Genomic DNA, 16,169 nt, shown 5'->3' with positions numbered 1-16,169 from the left:
TCGGACAGACTTGCCAGTGCTCCGAGAGGTGGAGGATTCCCACCAACTTACCTCTATTAACCCCAGAATATCCGTCTTGTCGCGTTGAAATTTTCGCTCAACAGCCGAGCATTTCGGGGAGACTTAATGCCGTCGTTCAGAAGAGTTTGCACATTCAATCATTAACCGTTAACGAAAGCAAAAGGTTGTAGCCGACAGGTCAGGCGGTTTTGAAGAATGGCAACCGTTTCTTGGGCTGCTAGCTCACATATCTCTACCACTTTTTGTCGCCATGGAATATTTTAAATGAATTCCATAGTATCCATCCATCTTATAGCAAATGTAATTGGCCAGATGAGACTACACGGCATTGCATGGCCATTCCTCGCCTGTACCAGGAAAAACGGAAGGAAGGGAAGGTGGTAGTGTAGACACAACTGGTCTAACGCCGATATGTGGGCATAGATCCATGCAATCCGGACACCGTGAACTTGGGAGGGATTCTAGCTAACGGCAATGGAAGGCACCGCGAAAGCAGGCGAAGTCTATTTCGAATGAGGACATGGACGTTTCTGCACCACCAAGTATGGCAATATCCAGAGAAATCGGGCGCAAGAAAGCAGAACTTTCGGGCGAAGGTGAGGACAAGCTGGTAATCCCGGGGAGATCCACACTGAACACAGCAGACTTTTCAGTTAGCGTCAGTTCATATTAGACTGTACTCATGGCTACAAACATAAGAGTTAGTCAAAATAAGTTGCAGCATGCCAAACCTTCTTCCTATCAACTGTCAAGAAGGCTCACAAAGTTGCAAGAGTGTCCTGATATAATTCAGGTTCAAGAGCGATGGGTTCATTTTAACAGAATCTATGATGTTGGATCACTCAAAGGGACTAGGATCTTCTTGGATGCAAGATCCTCGAGACTAAGGACCTGCGTTCTGATGTCAAATGCTGACACAATTTTGTTCCCAGGACCTTGTTGTGGTCAACTTACAATACCAGGTTAATGGTATGAGGAGAAACGTCATAGTTGCCTCTGCTTACTTACCCTATGATTCTTTGTGTTCTCCGCCGGCACAAGAACTGCCTGATTCTGCAGTTGGCCTTGAACTTTTAATAGGCTGTGATGCGAACGTTCAGCATTTTTGCTCAGGCAGGAACAAATGCAATCCTAGAAGAGGGAAGCGGTTTAATTTTACCACTTCAGCTGGCCTAATGACCGCCAAGGTAGGGTGCGCTCCTAAGTGTGGCCAAGAAGAAGTGAAGTAATTGACCGAACAATCTGCACTTCAAGTTGTTAGTTGTTAGAAACTCGTGAGTGATAGATGAAGGCTCACTCACAGATCACCGTTACTAACAATTTAGTCTAGCTATTGCTGGCGAACAGCCAACGAAATCTTAGAAAAACGGAAAAACGGAGACAAGGCTCAATGAACTTTTTGGCGACATAGTTGAGCTCCGTAGGCGAATAAGGACTCCTTTGGCGATAGAAGATCAATTGGAAACTCTAAATCGCACATTTTTAGAATGCTTTGAAGAAGCTTGTTCTATTTCCCGAGGCCAACATAGTAAAACGGTTCCATGGTGGAATCGAGAACTTCAAAAACTCAGGAAATCAACCAAACCACTTATAAATTCAATAAAGACCACTTCCAGTCAATAAAGACTGGCTAAACTTCCGGAACTCAGAGCGTGAATACAGAAGGCTCGTAAAACGTTCGAGACGAGACTCTTTTAGAGCATACTGTGGGGAACTGGAAGATGAAAGGCTGTGCAGAGTCCTTTATAAAGATGAGTCGGTCAGGTTGGACCAGACGGTTGAGTCCATACACATGCATACAGAAGTGGGAAGAAGGGAATTGGCGGCTTCTGGAAACCCTTCAACACGAAGATGCTGCAAGGGGAATTGGAACACTGCGAGATCTGCTGTTACCAATGAAAACGCGAGAGCTGCTACACTATCATTTGAACACTTCAAAGTACCTGGCATGGATGGCATCTACCCAGCGATGCTAAAGGAGGGAATAGAGCACTTGGAGCAATTTCTGAGAAAAATATTTCGAGGATGTCTTGCTCTTGGCTATGTGCATTCCTTTTGGCAGAAGGTAAATGTAGCCTTCATACCAAAGCCTGGGAAAGATGACTATTCAAATCCAAAGAACTTCAGGCAAATCAGCTCAACATCATCTTCGCTGAAATGTCTGGAGAGACTGGTTGAGCACCACATCGGCCAGAAGGCGCTAAGGTTGCACCCACTAAATGAAAACTAACATACTTGCCAACGTGGGAAGTCCTGTGAGTCTGCTCCTCATTCTTTGGTTTCAAAGATAGAGGACCCAATTCTGAAAGGGGAGTACGCGATGGAGGTGTTCTCGAACATTGAAGGGGCTTTTAACCGTGCTGTGATGCCGCCATTAAACACTAATCACACCGATGTCGACATAAGACCAGTGTTTCCGAGTCTAACTGGTGGTGATCATGAACGCCAGGGATATCTGGTTTGAAAGAGTGGGTTGGCGATCCCTTAGTTCTTCCACAGGGAAAATGCCAATTATAGCAGATACCCTAAAGACTATAACCATTCCCGTTGGACATTAGATATATTGATGAGGAAAGCCTGTAGGTTAGGAAAAGCCCCATCATTACGATTTTGATGTGATGTAAACGTCAGGATTATGTTCGCCCTTTGACTCGAATTAGCTGATATTCTAGAGTTTACGATACAATTTTTTTCGTCCTTAGAGCTCTATACACTAAACCATCTGAACACCGTCATGACAAAAACCTTTTTAAAATTACTCCTGTCCATACTGAAGCCACAATTCCTCCAGAACATTCGCTTACTTCAAAAAAAGAAAAATTTAATTGCATAAATTTTTATTTACCAAATGAAAGGTATTTTAGAAGAGATAGAAAATGTAGAAGCTGATATTCCGGGTTTTGTATGTCAACCGCATCAGAAAATCCCATGAGGGCTTCAATATATCAATGGCAACCGCTCGACCTTGTTCAGCGTAGTAGCGAAAGTCAAAGGGGGGAACACTCCAGGGGCTGTATATGTTGTTGCAAGTGGCGCTCCTGTAATGGTCGACACAAATGGTGATGCCACCAAAGCTGGAGATGCAACAGCAAAGGCAAGGAAGCAAGCAAATACCAACTGAAATGAAAACATATGGCTGGAGATTTTTTAGATTCAGATAGATTAGATATAGAATACTTACATATTTCAACATTTTGGTGTAAGAGTTGTTTCTTTAGGGATGAATTAGTATCAAAATCCAATGATGGACTATGATAATGTCCACAAATAATCTACCTTTTATATCATTTGCCGCGTCTTAGATTCTCTTGGGAGGCACACTCCTAAGGAAAAGAAGCACACAGCGGCTATACGAGTATCTCAAGAACATCTCACTTCTAAGTTGTCTTAATTGGCATTCAATTTCTTTCTCCCACAGCACTTAATTATTAACCGTAGTCAGCACCTGGATAACACAAGTGAGCATCATAAAGATTACAATACTTTGTTTCAATGGACCATGAAAAATGATCTATACTCTTCGTGGTTTCGGTTTATCAAGTGAATTAAGCTTCAGTTTCACAGTGGTTACCGCACATATACCTCGATCCATAATGAGGATAACATCTGTAGCGAGAAGTGCATTGGAGACAAGCATTATCTACTTAATTTGTCACCTTGGAGGGTGCCACAGTTCCAATGACACAGTTAGAGATTAGGTTTGTGTGGTGTGAAATATTTCCTGGTGCAGAGTAAGTCAAGCTAATCCTCTCAGGTATTAATTTGTTGGCTGCCAGGAAATTTATCCTCTGGGGGCGTAGTTCACGTTTATTGAGTAAATTCGTTATGTTTATATTTAGAAATTGGCCTCATTTGCTATTTTGGTAATAATAGTAATGGAAAGTAACGCGACGTGTAATTGCAAACTTTTAAGAAATCCTTTAAATCTTTATTAAATCTAATTGAATCCATATCGGAATGCCAAGTACCTAAAGTGGGTTCCTTTCCGTTATAAAACAAAACATTAAGCGCCAGAATTTTCACGTTAAGCATTACATTCTGGTCTCTTGAAATTTGAAAGGTAATTCTTGCGAGGCGAGGGAGCCTATAGCCTATCCAGATACTTGATATTCGAAGATATTCGGAAAACTGGAACCAAATATTGTGAAGCTGAAGTAGGGCTTGTAGGAGGGTTAGGCTACTACAGAAGTGTAGAAACAAAAACAGTTTTTTACAAAGCCATAACCGTTTCCAATGAATTTTGTTCAATTCACTTCTCTCACTGTCTCGTACTAGCTTCAAAAGAGAGTTCAAAGTTCTTGATTTACCTATGTACATAGTATATCCATAAGTTCTGCAGTCGATGCGTATAGCGAGAAATGTTAGGCCGCTGAAACTGGTAACACCGCGCACGGAGAGTGCCAAACCATGCCCCACTTCCGTCAGAGTTTCCCGATCCGAAGGTCAGTAGCGCGTGAACGACAACACGATGAAGTTCGGTAACTATGAAAAAAGAATCACGTTTATTGCGTTGCACCGATGTGGGAATATGCCGAAAAATATTCATAGTTTGTTAAAAAAGCTTCCAGTAAACGACATTAGTTCGATGCCGTGAAGCAGCTAATGTGGTTGACAGGCCGTGGGAGGGGCGCCCGCGCTCCGTACGTCGCCCGAATGTCGTGCATGCTGTGCGTGTGCGTATCCGTCGCAAACCTCTCCGCAAGCAGAAACGAATGTCAGCGGAAATTGGCGTTTCAACTCAAAGTATGAGTCGTATTTTCCGAGAAGATCTCGGTCTCGGTGCATACCAGCGGTGCTTTAGCCATATGTAAACGCGAAAACTGAAGGAAATACAGCGAACTCGGTATGCTGCTCTTCTGCAACGATTTTCTGATAATAAATATCGCAAAACTCTATGTTCTGATGGACAAATTTTTACCATCGAGGAAAAATTCAACCGACCAAATGATCGAGTATATGCTGACAATTCTTATGAAGCCTAAGAAAATGCCTCCCGGGTCCAACGTCGTCACCACCCGACTTTTGTGATGGTATGGTTTGGGCGTCTCATATCACGGAGTAACTGATATCCATTTCTGCGAGGCCGGCATCAAAACCAATGTGAGCGTGTACGAATCTCTATTCGCTGGAAAGCCATGGTGCTTCCAACAGGACTCGGCCCCCACTCCTAAAGCCAAGATAATTCAGAAGTGGATAGCAGTGCATGTTTCTGATTTCAGAACCGCGCATGAATGGGGTTCAGGCAGCCCAGATGTGAATCCTCTGGACTACCGTCTTTGGGCTAAGTTGGAGGAGACTGCCTGCGATCGAACTTACACCGACTTGGAGAGTTTGAAGGCCAACGTCGTGTGTGCAGCTGGAGAAATGCCGTTTCGTACCGTGCGTGAAGCAATCGATGCATGGCCTCACTGACTTCGGGCCTGTATAGCTGCTAGCGGTGCCCATTTTGAATAATTTTTGCTTTCGTTTGAAAGCTCTATGCTTCTCTTTTCTAATGGTGTACTTTTCGCTTCATTTGGTTTATTACTTCGTGAGAAATAAAAATTTGTTTGACTGACAGAACTTATGGCTATACTATGCATATCGAGGAAGGTATGTATCACGAACAAGATCGTGTGTACTGTACATTAGTCCAATGGTTTTCTCTTTATCCAATCTATTCAACTGGTTGGTTTGACTGCATACTTAGGAGTGTCTTACATTCGAAATTTTAGAAGAATTATGGGTGAGTGAAATCACAGCGTCATCATATTCTGATCTTCAATGACCAGGCAAGCAGCTGTCCTTGCCTTCCTGTATACGGAACGGCCAATCCTACATAAGTTTCCGTAAAAATTGAACTAACCCGGACGGAAGCGGAAGAATGGCATGCACTAAGAATTACATAGTGACAACGCCAGGTTCACCAGTTGCTTTAAAACCCAGACAATTAGCATGGCACAAGCTGTACACCGCGAAAAAGAATTCAATACCAGGATCCAGTTCGGATTAGTGTGTCCATCAAATATACCGTAAGTCGCAAAAGAAGTAACGATTGGAGGCCGTGCAGGATTTGTCGCCCACTCCACAACCGGACTTTCGTCTATAAGTCCCCGTTTCTTTACATCCGAGATCTCACCTAAGTGTGGTTGTAGGTTAAAAGTGGAAAGAGCACTTAACCAGATCCCTTAACTGAATCAGACATAATGAAGACTACGATCACAACACCCCCCCGGCTTTTATGAGTTTCCGTTTATAACATTCGGTCTACGGAATGCAGCGTAAATGTTCCAGTGATGCTTCGACGAGGTTTTCAGAAGTTTGAACCTCTACTATGAATACATAACCACTTAACAACTCTGTTTCAAGGGTTGAATGAATATGGAGTAGTGGTGAATGGAATATATTCCTGGAGGGCATGAAGTTAGCCTTCTACCTGGTCTCAAAGCAGGGAATAAATTCCTTGTCAGTCAAAATCAAACTCATCCAGCCGTTCTTGCAACCAGCCAATGTAAAGCATCTCATCTCACAGGAGGTTCATCCCCAGATCAGCAACAGTACAAGCACCACTCAATGAGATTCTCCAGGGCAAAATTCAAGGAAATTCATTAACTGACCCGGTGGACCTATCGCAGCGTTTGAAGCTTCCTGAAAGGCACTCAAACAGGTTACGCTATCTGAGTGTAATTATGCGGTATTTCCAGCGATTAGTTATTTGAAATATTAAAAAACTTGTTTTTTCTTATTCGCTAATGTTGACATTTTTATTTTTGCAAATACCGGTACTTCGGAAACCACTTGTTCCCTTCATCAGTGCTAACAAGTCTTTGGGGAACAAAGGAGTTCACCATTTTTACGAAACACAATCCACTAACCCTCGCTTTCAATAAAAAACAAGTCGGGAAACCGGAAGCTTGACGTTTCAGGTATAAAAGGTTTTGTGTTTCCCTATGTGAGGAGTATAACGTAGTTCTCCATTGGCTTATAGCATTGACCCGAGATATTTAAATCGCTCAGTTCTGGGCAGGTGCCAGAACTCAGCGATTTAAATATCTGGAGGGACAGATTACTGCCATTGAAAGAACTGAGCGATTTAAATATCTCGAGTCAATGCTACCAGCCAATGGAGAACTGCGTAATCAAATGTTTCAAGCATTAACGCCACCTGGATGAAGTGATATTCCGCAACTAGTGTTCTTTGTGATCGACGTATCAGCGCACGTCCCAAATCTAAAATTTATTGCAATGCCGTCCGTCTGTCACTCTCTATAGTCTGAGTGTTGACTATAAAGGACAATGAACGGCGTCTTGCGGTAATGGGGACGAAAATGTTGCATTGCACTGGTGTCGTGACACGTTTTGATCACGTCTGAAATGAGAATATCCGCGATCGATATGGGTTTGCACCGATCGTGAAAAAACTGCAAGAGAGGCGTTTTCGATGGTGTGGTCACGTAATTCACGCTAACGAGAATTCAACAACCAGTATTGGTCAGAACATCGAAGTCAATGGTAACCAACCAAAAGGCCGACCAAAACAATGGTCGCATGATACACTGGATGGGGATTTGAAGGTCTCGCAATTACATCCTGATCAGGCATTTGATAAAATAAAATGACGAAACCGATCACGACGAGCCGACCCCGCTTGTGAACTGAAGGCTGAAGAAAAAGAAGAAGATGTGGGGAGCGGTGAGCCTGACAGTTCCGTGTCACATAGTAAAAAATTCTATTGGCATCTATTTTTTAGAAAGTAATTTAAATAAATCATTTGATGGAAAGCCCTGTATTGAAATAGTCAACCTCATACGCTTCACACTCTGAGTTTAATATTATTAGCAAATGCCAACAATTTAACCAACATCAAATATAACAAAGGGCTAGGGAGAATTAGATTCTTCTTGAATGGAATTTTAATATTTCACTCGAATTTCAATTATTCTCGTTAATTATGACGTCAGCATCTTATTTGTATGGCTTAGGATGCTGTTAATTAGCACGAAATTGATAAGTTTGAACTGCTATAACTTTCCCAATAATAGTTGGATTTTCATGAAACTTGGCATGTGTATGCACGAGGCTGTCCTCTATGTTGGTGCATTTAGTACACTTAGGATGAACTTAAGGGGAGTTTTTTAGTCAATTTCTAAAAGTTGATAATATACTATTAGTAAATTTTTTGAGCAGATACCGGAATAGGACATCTCTCGAAGATTAGATTTCACATAAATGTTTTACACAAAATCTTAAAAAGTGCTGCAGATAAGTAGATTCTTCATAAATGCGACTTTAATATTTCAGGCGAATGTCAATTATTCCGGGTAATTATGACGTCAGCATCTGATTTGCATGGCTTTGGAAGCGGTAAATTCGCGCGAAATTGCTAAGTTTGAACTGCTATAACTTTGGCGTTAATTGCCAGATTTCTACGAAATTTTGCATGTATATACGAAATATTGTCCTCTATGCTGGTACAAAATTCGGAAGTCCTAGGATGAACTTAAGGGGGGCTTTTTCAGTAAATTTCTAAAAAGTAGTAATATACTATTAGTAAGTTTATTTGAGCAGATATCGGAATGGGACATATTTTGAGGCCTAGATTTCATCTAGGCACATCACTCCGATTTTTTTCGGATTTTTAAGTTGGGTAGTTTCCGTAAATGAGTCCTGTCTCACTTCAAGTGCGTACATTTTGACTCCTTACTCACGCACATTGTAGTTCATGCCAAAACTAATGTCAGTTTCGGAAAGTACGAATCGAGGCCTTTCATCTGACACCCCACGCAACTATATCCGGTGAAAAAAATTTTTGAATCCCCCCTTTGCATGTATGCGGAGCCCCCGTTTAGACTCCACCTAAATTTATGCCACTCACTGTATGCGTGGGATTTCATAGTTCCCATCTGTCCACCAAATTTCGTTCGGATCGGTTTAGCCATTTTGGAGAAAAATGCGTGTGACAGACAGACAGACAGACATTGAATCGATTTTAATAAGGTTTTGTTTTAAACAAAACCTTAACAACGAGTACTCACCACGTCAATTTCGTCATCTAGATCATATTGAGCAGTTAAATATCGAAAAGCAGCAAATTTTCGATTGCAACAACGTTGTCACCCACGCATTATCGCGCCTTGATCATCAATTATTGATGTTTCCAGCATCTCATTCCACTGACAAAGAGCTCAAAATGCTGCAACAAGGAAGCATAAAGTTACAGCTTTCGACTTTCTCACCTTGCATCCCATTCATTCTGCAAAACTGTTTTCAATAGCTTACATCCTAATACTACCCAGAGACAAACGCCACCTTTAAACTAGTAACGCAGAGGTATGATTGCCCATCGGTTTAAATCGTTTACAGTAATTGAACCCAATCAAAAGGGACGCGTCATGTAACTGCAACAGTGAGGACGTTGCCCTGTCATCATATACATTTAAGCAAGCGCATCTGGATCTTATTGCTATGCCTTATTGGGAGAAGCAACGTCACTGCCCGGCAATGGTAGATCGTTTCTCATATTGACCGGAGGAAGCACCAATTCCGGATAAAGAAAATATAATAGTTGCCGGAGCGTTCCTTGACGTATGGATATCTAGAATTGGTCCACCACTTCGGATCAGCAGATCAAGGGAAATAGTTTGAAACAAAGTTGCTTCAAGAACCTGACTGGTGCAATCCACATCGGAACAGCAGCATACCATCCTGCAGATATGATTGAGCTTTTACATCGTCAGCACGAATCAGTTGTATACTGTCATAATAACCGCTGGATGAGAGTATCATCTATCATGCTCCTTGATTGCGCCGAGATCTTCCTTTCACGCATTTCCGCATTTCGGCGCAACCGCTGGGGAATCGTATATGGTCAGCTATTACGCCACTTAGGCAAATTCTTCCTCCAACAACTAAAAAGAATATATTTCTAGCTTCGCCAACATATGTATGGTTTGTATTGCACATCAACCAGACTTACGTCGTTCGCCATTAAAGGCAATGCCAAGACGAAGTAACCAGAAACTTATGTTGTCTTAAGTCTGCCCCCCACCATTACCCGCAACGCTCGCACTCATTTTCTGCAGTTCTGCATAGAGTGCCCTTGAAGCGACCCACTCGTCGGATATCTCAGGAGAATGAAATCCACGGCACAGTGTATCCCGTAATTCAACTATCGCCCCTCCTCAATATGTGCCCTATCCACTGTCACTCCCGTGTTCCGATCATAGTACGTACGAGTGCAAGGCAAGGAGGCAGGGGTTGACCAAATTCTTCGTTTGGAATATTGTCAGGCGAGCGTACCCTGACAATAAGACGCAGAGCGTACTCTGATTATAAGCACAAAGCGACAAAAGTTTGGAGCTTTTTTGTTGAGATAACTACATTTCAGGATTTTAGATAGGGGCACGAACGTGAATCTAGTGCTGTTAATGCGTCCGGCAACTTCCAATTCGGTGCTGTCCTGGTCCTCCCACCATTTTTATTACGTCGCCAACACCGTCTTTCTCATCACATTTCCGAGGAAGGTACTGTCAGATCCCACCTTAGCATTCAAATCACCCATCACGATCACAATGTCACCTATAGGAAACCGCTTCTGAACTCCACGCAATTACTTGTAGAAAATATCTTTTCAAAAAGATGACAAACGGTTTCATCCAGGACAGAGGCCTCTAGGAGCAGCGAGACAAAAAGCTGAAAAGTTAGGTCAAAGCAAGATTTTTTTGGATATGAGGGATCCCATAAATGTGGGTATGTATCCTTATATAAGGAAGCTGCACCCAAGGTAGAGGTGAGGCAGTGTCCGCCTTGGATGAAACTGTTAATTCTCTTTGTGGACTTAAAATGTCTCATATTCCAAACCAAAATCCTTCTTCACTACATCGGAAATCTCCGTTGGTGCGTAGCATTAGGTAATTGTGATGCTCCTTAACTTGAACCAGAATTTTGCAGTTAGAAGCCTGTCCAAAACCGGCCCCAAGGTCAAGAGTGCGATAATTTCGGTAGTAGTCAAAAGCAACCAGACACCGAATTCAAGTTTTCCGCCACTTGGCTTTTCAGAGTACCAAAGCACATTGCCGCAAGAGGGAGAGGTGTACTCTCCAGATTCCCACCACCTTATTGATGAAATTCTCGCTCAAGTTGGAGAAAGAGCGAGCGTTCATTACCTTTGTTGAGGACCGCACATTCCAGAAACCAATCATAGCCCGTTTTCGAAAGCCAAAGATCGTCATCGTGAAGCGTTGTTTACATTTCGGTAGCAATCAATTTCGCAATTCCGCTCTTACTGTAAAAGACAATGATACCAGCCTCATGTTTTCCTCAGAGATCTAAGTTCTTAGCCGCTTTCGAGAGAAGAATTCTTCGACGAAGTTTTGGCCCCCGTGAGTTAGGGCTTAAAAATACACTCAAAGAAATTTGTGGATTAGCAACCTGAACATATTGAAACTCTACTGCCGAAACGTCTACCACCCCTCGGATAGGGACTGACCTCACGTGCTGCCAATGTTCGCTTCCTCTAACTTTAGCGGGAATCGCAGCAATATAAACTGACGAAGTAAGATGGTAGGACTCTGGAAAGTATCCCTCTCCCTTTTGGGGCAACGTGCTTTTGTACTCTGGAAAGCCAAGTGCCAAGAGACCCGAATCCGGTATCGGGTTGTTTTTGATGGCTACGGCAAGCACGCTCTCTTGACCTGGGAGCAGGTTTCTGATAGACTTCTAACTGCTAGATTTCGGTCCAGGTTAAGGGGCATCACAATTGTACAATGCTACGCAGCAACGGAAACTTGCGGTGTAGTGGAGAGGAATGCTTTTTATAAGCCATTAAACGCGGTTCCGGGGAAGCTTCCTAAAGGTGACATTCAGATCCAGATGAGTGATCTGATTGCCAAAGTGGAATCTGACAACAACTTGTTCGGACATTTGATGGGAAACCAGGGTCTTGGCGTCCGTAACGGTAATGGTGAGAGGTTTGTAGGTTTCCACAACTTCCACCGCCTCGTCATTGGTGGAACATTGTTCAAGCACAGAACCTACCATATGGTCAATTGGTTTTAAACTGACCGACGCATACGAGGAATCATATCGACCACTTTGCAATCAGCAGTAGATTTTAAAGATCTCTGTTGGACAAGAGAGGTGCTGATATCGGCCTCGAAAAGGATCACCATCTGATGGTCGCTTACGTTCGCTTGCGTGTTGCGTTCGCCATTTCTCTCAGGGTTGAGGAGCTGCGACCCATTAAGTTCAACATTGAACGTTTGTAGGGCCCAGCTGTCACTCCACAGTGGTAGAATCTCTTGCTGATCGAAAGGCGCATCTACTCAATAACCCGCTGAGCATTGGGGCGCTATTAAAAACGTCCACATCCCGAAAGGGCGTCATAAGATCTGGCTGACTGCGGAGTTGTGGAAGCGGATCGATGAACGGAAGGGGTTGAAGGCTTTAATAACCGCTGCAAGTGATGTTGGACGTGATGCGCTCGAACTCCGATACTGAGCAAAATCCCGAGAAGTTCAACATAGTGCACGCCATGACAAAAGAGATGATTTCAGACGTATATGTCCATCATAAATGAGCTTGCATGTGGTCGCAAATATTTCGATGGCCCTATGAAAGACGCTAACGGTCGACTTCTCATCCACCATGATGAAAACTGAAGAGGTTGAAAGGACACTTCACCAGGGTCATTAACCGCATCCGGTGAGGTTCTTCCTCTTATGGATTAAATGGCTTGTCACCATAAGAGGCGGATATAATCATCTATTTCGTGAACAGGGAGTGCGCTTGGAATGCTCTACATACGAGGGGCATTTCACAAAAACTATTATCGGAGCGACATATGATGGCGCAAGATGTCAAACGCTTCAATTACGCTGATGACATCTGCCTTTTCTCTCACCGGCTCATGCACCTTCGCCAAATGGCTCTGGAGAGGGGTAAGTGGAGTCGGACTGAAGATCAACACCAATAAAATCAAGGTTCTCAGTCTGACAGGCATCGTACTCTCCCCATCTGTATTAATGAGCCGAGTATCGAAGGCAATCAATTTGTTACCCAGCGCATTAACAACCCTGGATCCGCTTTCGCTTATGTAAAATCTGGAAATTCAGTTATCTCAACACTAAGAACAAGTTGAGTTTGTACTCTGCTAGTGTTCTTTCTGTGTTGCTATGTGGTAGTTACACATGGAAAGTGAACTCGACTGTTTCTCAAAATTTTTCGTCAATATTTGCCTCCGTTGTATCATCGGAGTATGCTGGCATCACACTATCTCAAACGAACAACTTAATTGCATTGCGGGCTGTGTCATGCAGTGGATTCCACTCTCCCAAGATGACCGACGAGTGTGTCGCCCCAAGAACACTTGGCGCAGAATAGTAGATAAGGAGTGCGAGCGTCTCGGAAAGTCGTGAAGGAGCTGAAACGCATTTCAAGTAACCGCGAACGTTGGCGCGTAGGCGTGGTTTACGCGCTATACCCCACCAAGAGGTGAAAGGCACCCAGGATTCTGTAGCCAACATGAGGACGAAATTTATGAGCGATGCCACGACCGTTGTGGATATCCGGCTCAATAGGTTGCGGTGAGCGGATCATCGTCGTATGGGTAAGGATGATCCAGCCCGGAAGATCTATAAAGACAACATCTGTGGTAGAAAAAGAAGACGAGGCGGACCCTGACTGACATTGAGCAATATCGTATTGATATTGTTTATATGCAACGCTTTTCTTATCGATTGCGTGCTGCGTTCTTTGTTAAACCATTGACCCATCTAGCTCACATTCCCTTTTGGGTCCTGTTGTAATGGTAGCAATTCTATGGCATTGCTATGGTTCCACTGGAACCGGAAACTATGAGCCTGCTTCCGTTTTCTTGAGTAATATCCTTGAGGACCTGGTCCTCTCGACTGGTGCTCCGCAATGTCCAGGGATTACCAGCATGCAGATAAGTAGAATTTGGTAATAGGGCTGTAAATATCACTTCACTCAAGTTTCTACCATTTAACCCCTACTTTTCAAACTTTAACTAGTAAAATAATGAGGTTTATTTACATCCCTTCGAAAGGGAGATAAGGAAAGGAGTGTTTCAAAGTAATTTCACTCTATGGAATGTAAAAACACTCGTTGCAGATTATTTCTGCGTAGAAAGGACAACGATTTCATTAACAAAAAAACCTTAACATCTTAATTTTGTTTGTTATTTATAGACGACAATATTATGGGTAATATGATACCCCATTTTCATATCATCATGCTAATTATGCTGGTCATAATTAATATCACAGTATATCAATCTGGTATCTTATTACTATTGTAAATGAAGTAAAATACGGTGACTCTAGACTTGCAATTTGGTAGCTCTGTCTGTCCGGGATCAATAATTCGAATACAAACTCATCTGTTTCATCCAACGAGAACAGAGTAAAGGAGTATATGAATAACTTATTGTCGTGTCCATCAATTTGGCTTTAGATATAATAAATTAGACTCTCACCTGTTCAGCTGCTCAGATATCAACCATTGATAACAAATGCAGGACGAGGCAGACTAAGAAACTGAGTTTATTTTTAGAACTTTGCATACTCCTTATGTTCAGCGAACAAATTGTGCATGTATTAAGCCCATAGCAAGCGAAACAAGTTCTACTTCTTTTGTAAGACTTCATTAAGAACGTTCTCGTATGCTAGACGATACTGATGGTAGCAATATAGCTTGACCTGTAACGTCTTACCGACCAAAGGGAATATATACTTACATATGAATGTAATTTGCCTTTTGTATTTCGATCTTTTACTTATTTGCAAAGGGTCCGCAGTCCACCGTGCTATAAAAGGTGCCAAGGAGCATTGCAATTCTATAGTGTTGCTTTGCCTTCGATAGGAAAGAGATCACCTGTGAAAAACTACAAAATGTTTAAATACGTGAGTTGGAGGTCATTTCAACCGAAATTTTCTTTTAAGTTTAACAATTTATTCTTATTTCAGTTGGTATTCGCTTGTATTCTGGCCTTCGCTGCTGCCCGTCCCCAAATAATAACACCAATCGTGGAAACTTACGAAGCAGCCCCATTGTTCGCGAACGCCGTCCGGACTTACCCTCTGGCTGAAATCGAGCATCAACTACCCTATTTTCCAGCAAATGTTGTTTTTGCGAGTAAGCCCTTGGTAGAGAGGCTTCAAATTGCTCTGAAGTAAGCAGTAAAGGTTCTTTCAATAGTCAGGGAATTATATTGATCAATTCGATAATGGATTAATAAATATTGAGGTCTGACTGTGAACGTGTGTATTTATTTTGATTTTCGACAAGTACAATATATAAGTGACACTAGTAAGCAGGGGATAGGTGGAGTATTTCGCGATATCTCTTTTGCCAACGGAAAAAGTCGTTGAGAATAGCACAGTAAGTTTGGATGTGTATCATCCCGATCACGGTTTGGATACTTTACATCATTCAACGTACTCTTTCATCATCATTAATGGTATCAAAACTGGTGTCCACTCTCAGTTTGCTTTGCTACCGATCCGATCGAGTATCGGCCTTTTGGAAATATTGGGTTGGGGAAAAGAAATATCGTATTTGTGATCGAAACTTGACGCATTATTTAACATACTTAGAATTATCCGATTTAAGTCGTGCGCCGTTTTGTTCGCAAACTTGTTGCCATTTAGAAGTCAACTTCATTATCCCCCTCCTTATTTGCAAAAAACTCAGACAGCCAGTTTTCAGAAGCCTCTTTTGAGGCCAACTTAATAGCACCAAAAGCGTTTTGCATGGACCGGAAGAGATGGTAATCACTTTGTGCTAGGTCCAGACTATAAAGTAGGTGCGATGGGATATCCCATCCTAGCCCCCGTAGCTTCTGGGAGGTCATCAAAGATGTGTGAGGCCGAGCGTTGTCCTGGTGGAGCACAACACCATTCCTATTGACCAATTCTGGCTGCCTCTGGTCGCCTGCTTCAAACAGTTGCTCACAGTAGAGGACCGAATTCAGGGTCTGGCCATAGTTGAGCAGCTCATAGTGGATGATTCCCTTCCAATCCCTCCAAACACACACCAAAACCTTCCTGGCCCTCAATCCGGGCTTGGCGATGGTTTGGACCGGCTCGCCATGCTTCGACCATGATCTTTTTCGCCTGAAATTCTCGTACGTGATCCACTTTTCATCACCA

General features: G+C 42.8%; 1 protein-coding gene across 2 annotated transcripts; it reads left to right on the top strand.

Moving 5' to 3' along the window:
- Nucleotides 1-3,660: 3,660 nt before the first annotated feature.
- Nucleotides 3,661-15,277, top strand: LOC119649464. Of its 2 annotated transcripts, none has more exons than XM_038051619.1 (3): nucleotides 3,661-3,752; nucleotides 14,807-14,921; nucleotides 14,985-15,277. In XM_038051619.1, exons 1-3 carry the CDS (start codon nucleotides 3,700-3,702, stop codon nucleotides 15,192-15,194), a joined length of 378 nt encoding a protein of 125 aa, XP_037907547.1. In that variant the 5' UTR covers nucleotides 3,661-3,699; the 3' UTR covers nucleotides 15,195-15,277. The 2 variants fall into 2 exon arrangements, with proteins under 2 accessions (XP_037907547.1, XP_037907548.1); XM_038051620.1 differs by having other exon boundaries at nucleotides 3,685-3,719.
- The last annotated feature ends 892 nt before the right edge of the window (nucleotides 15,278-16,169 follow it).

The sequence above is a fragment of the Hermetia illucens genome, chromosome 2 (genome assembly GCF_905115235.1).
Source record: "Hermetia illucens chromosome 2, iHerIll2.2.curated.20191125, whole genome shotgun sequence".
Taxonomy (NCBI): domain Eukaryota; kingdom Metazoa; phylum Arthropoda; class Insecta; order Diptera; family Stratiomyidae; genus Hermetia; species Hermetia illucens.
The sequence above is the reverse complement of the archived record's forward strand: the minus strand, read 5'-3'. Positions and strand labels throughout refer to the sequence as shown.

Coding starts and splice junctions, on each gene's coding strand:
- LOC119649464 (XM_038051619.1), top strand. CDS start 3,700: ATGACACAGTTAGAGATTAGGTTTGTGTGGTGTGAAATATTTCCTGGT. Junction 3,753..14,806: donor GAAATATTTCCTGGTGCAGA/GTAAGTCAAGCT, acceptor TTATTTGCAAAG/GGTCCGCAGTCCACCGTGCT. Junction 14,922..14,984: donor ACTACAAAATGTTTAAATAC/GTGAGTTGGAGG, acceptor TTCTTATTTCAG/TTGGTATTCGCTTGTATTCT.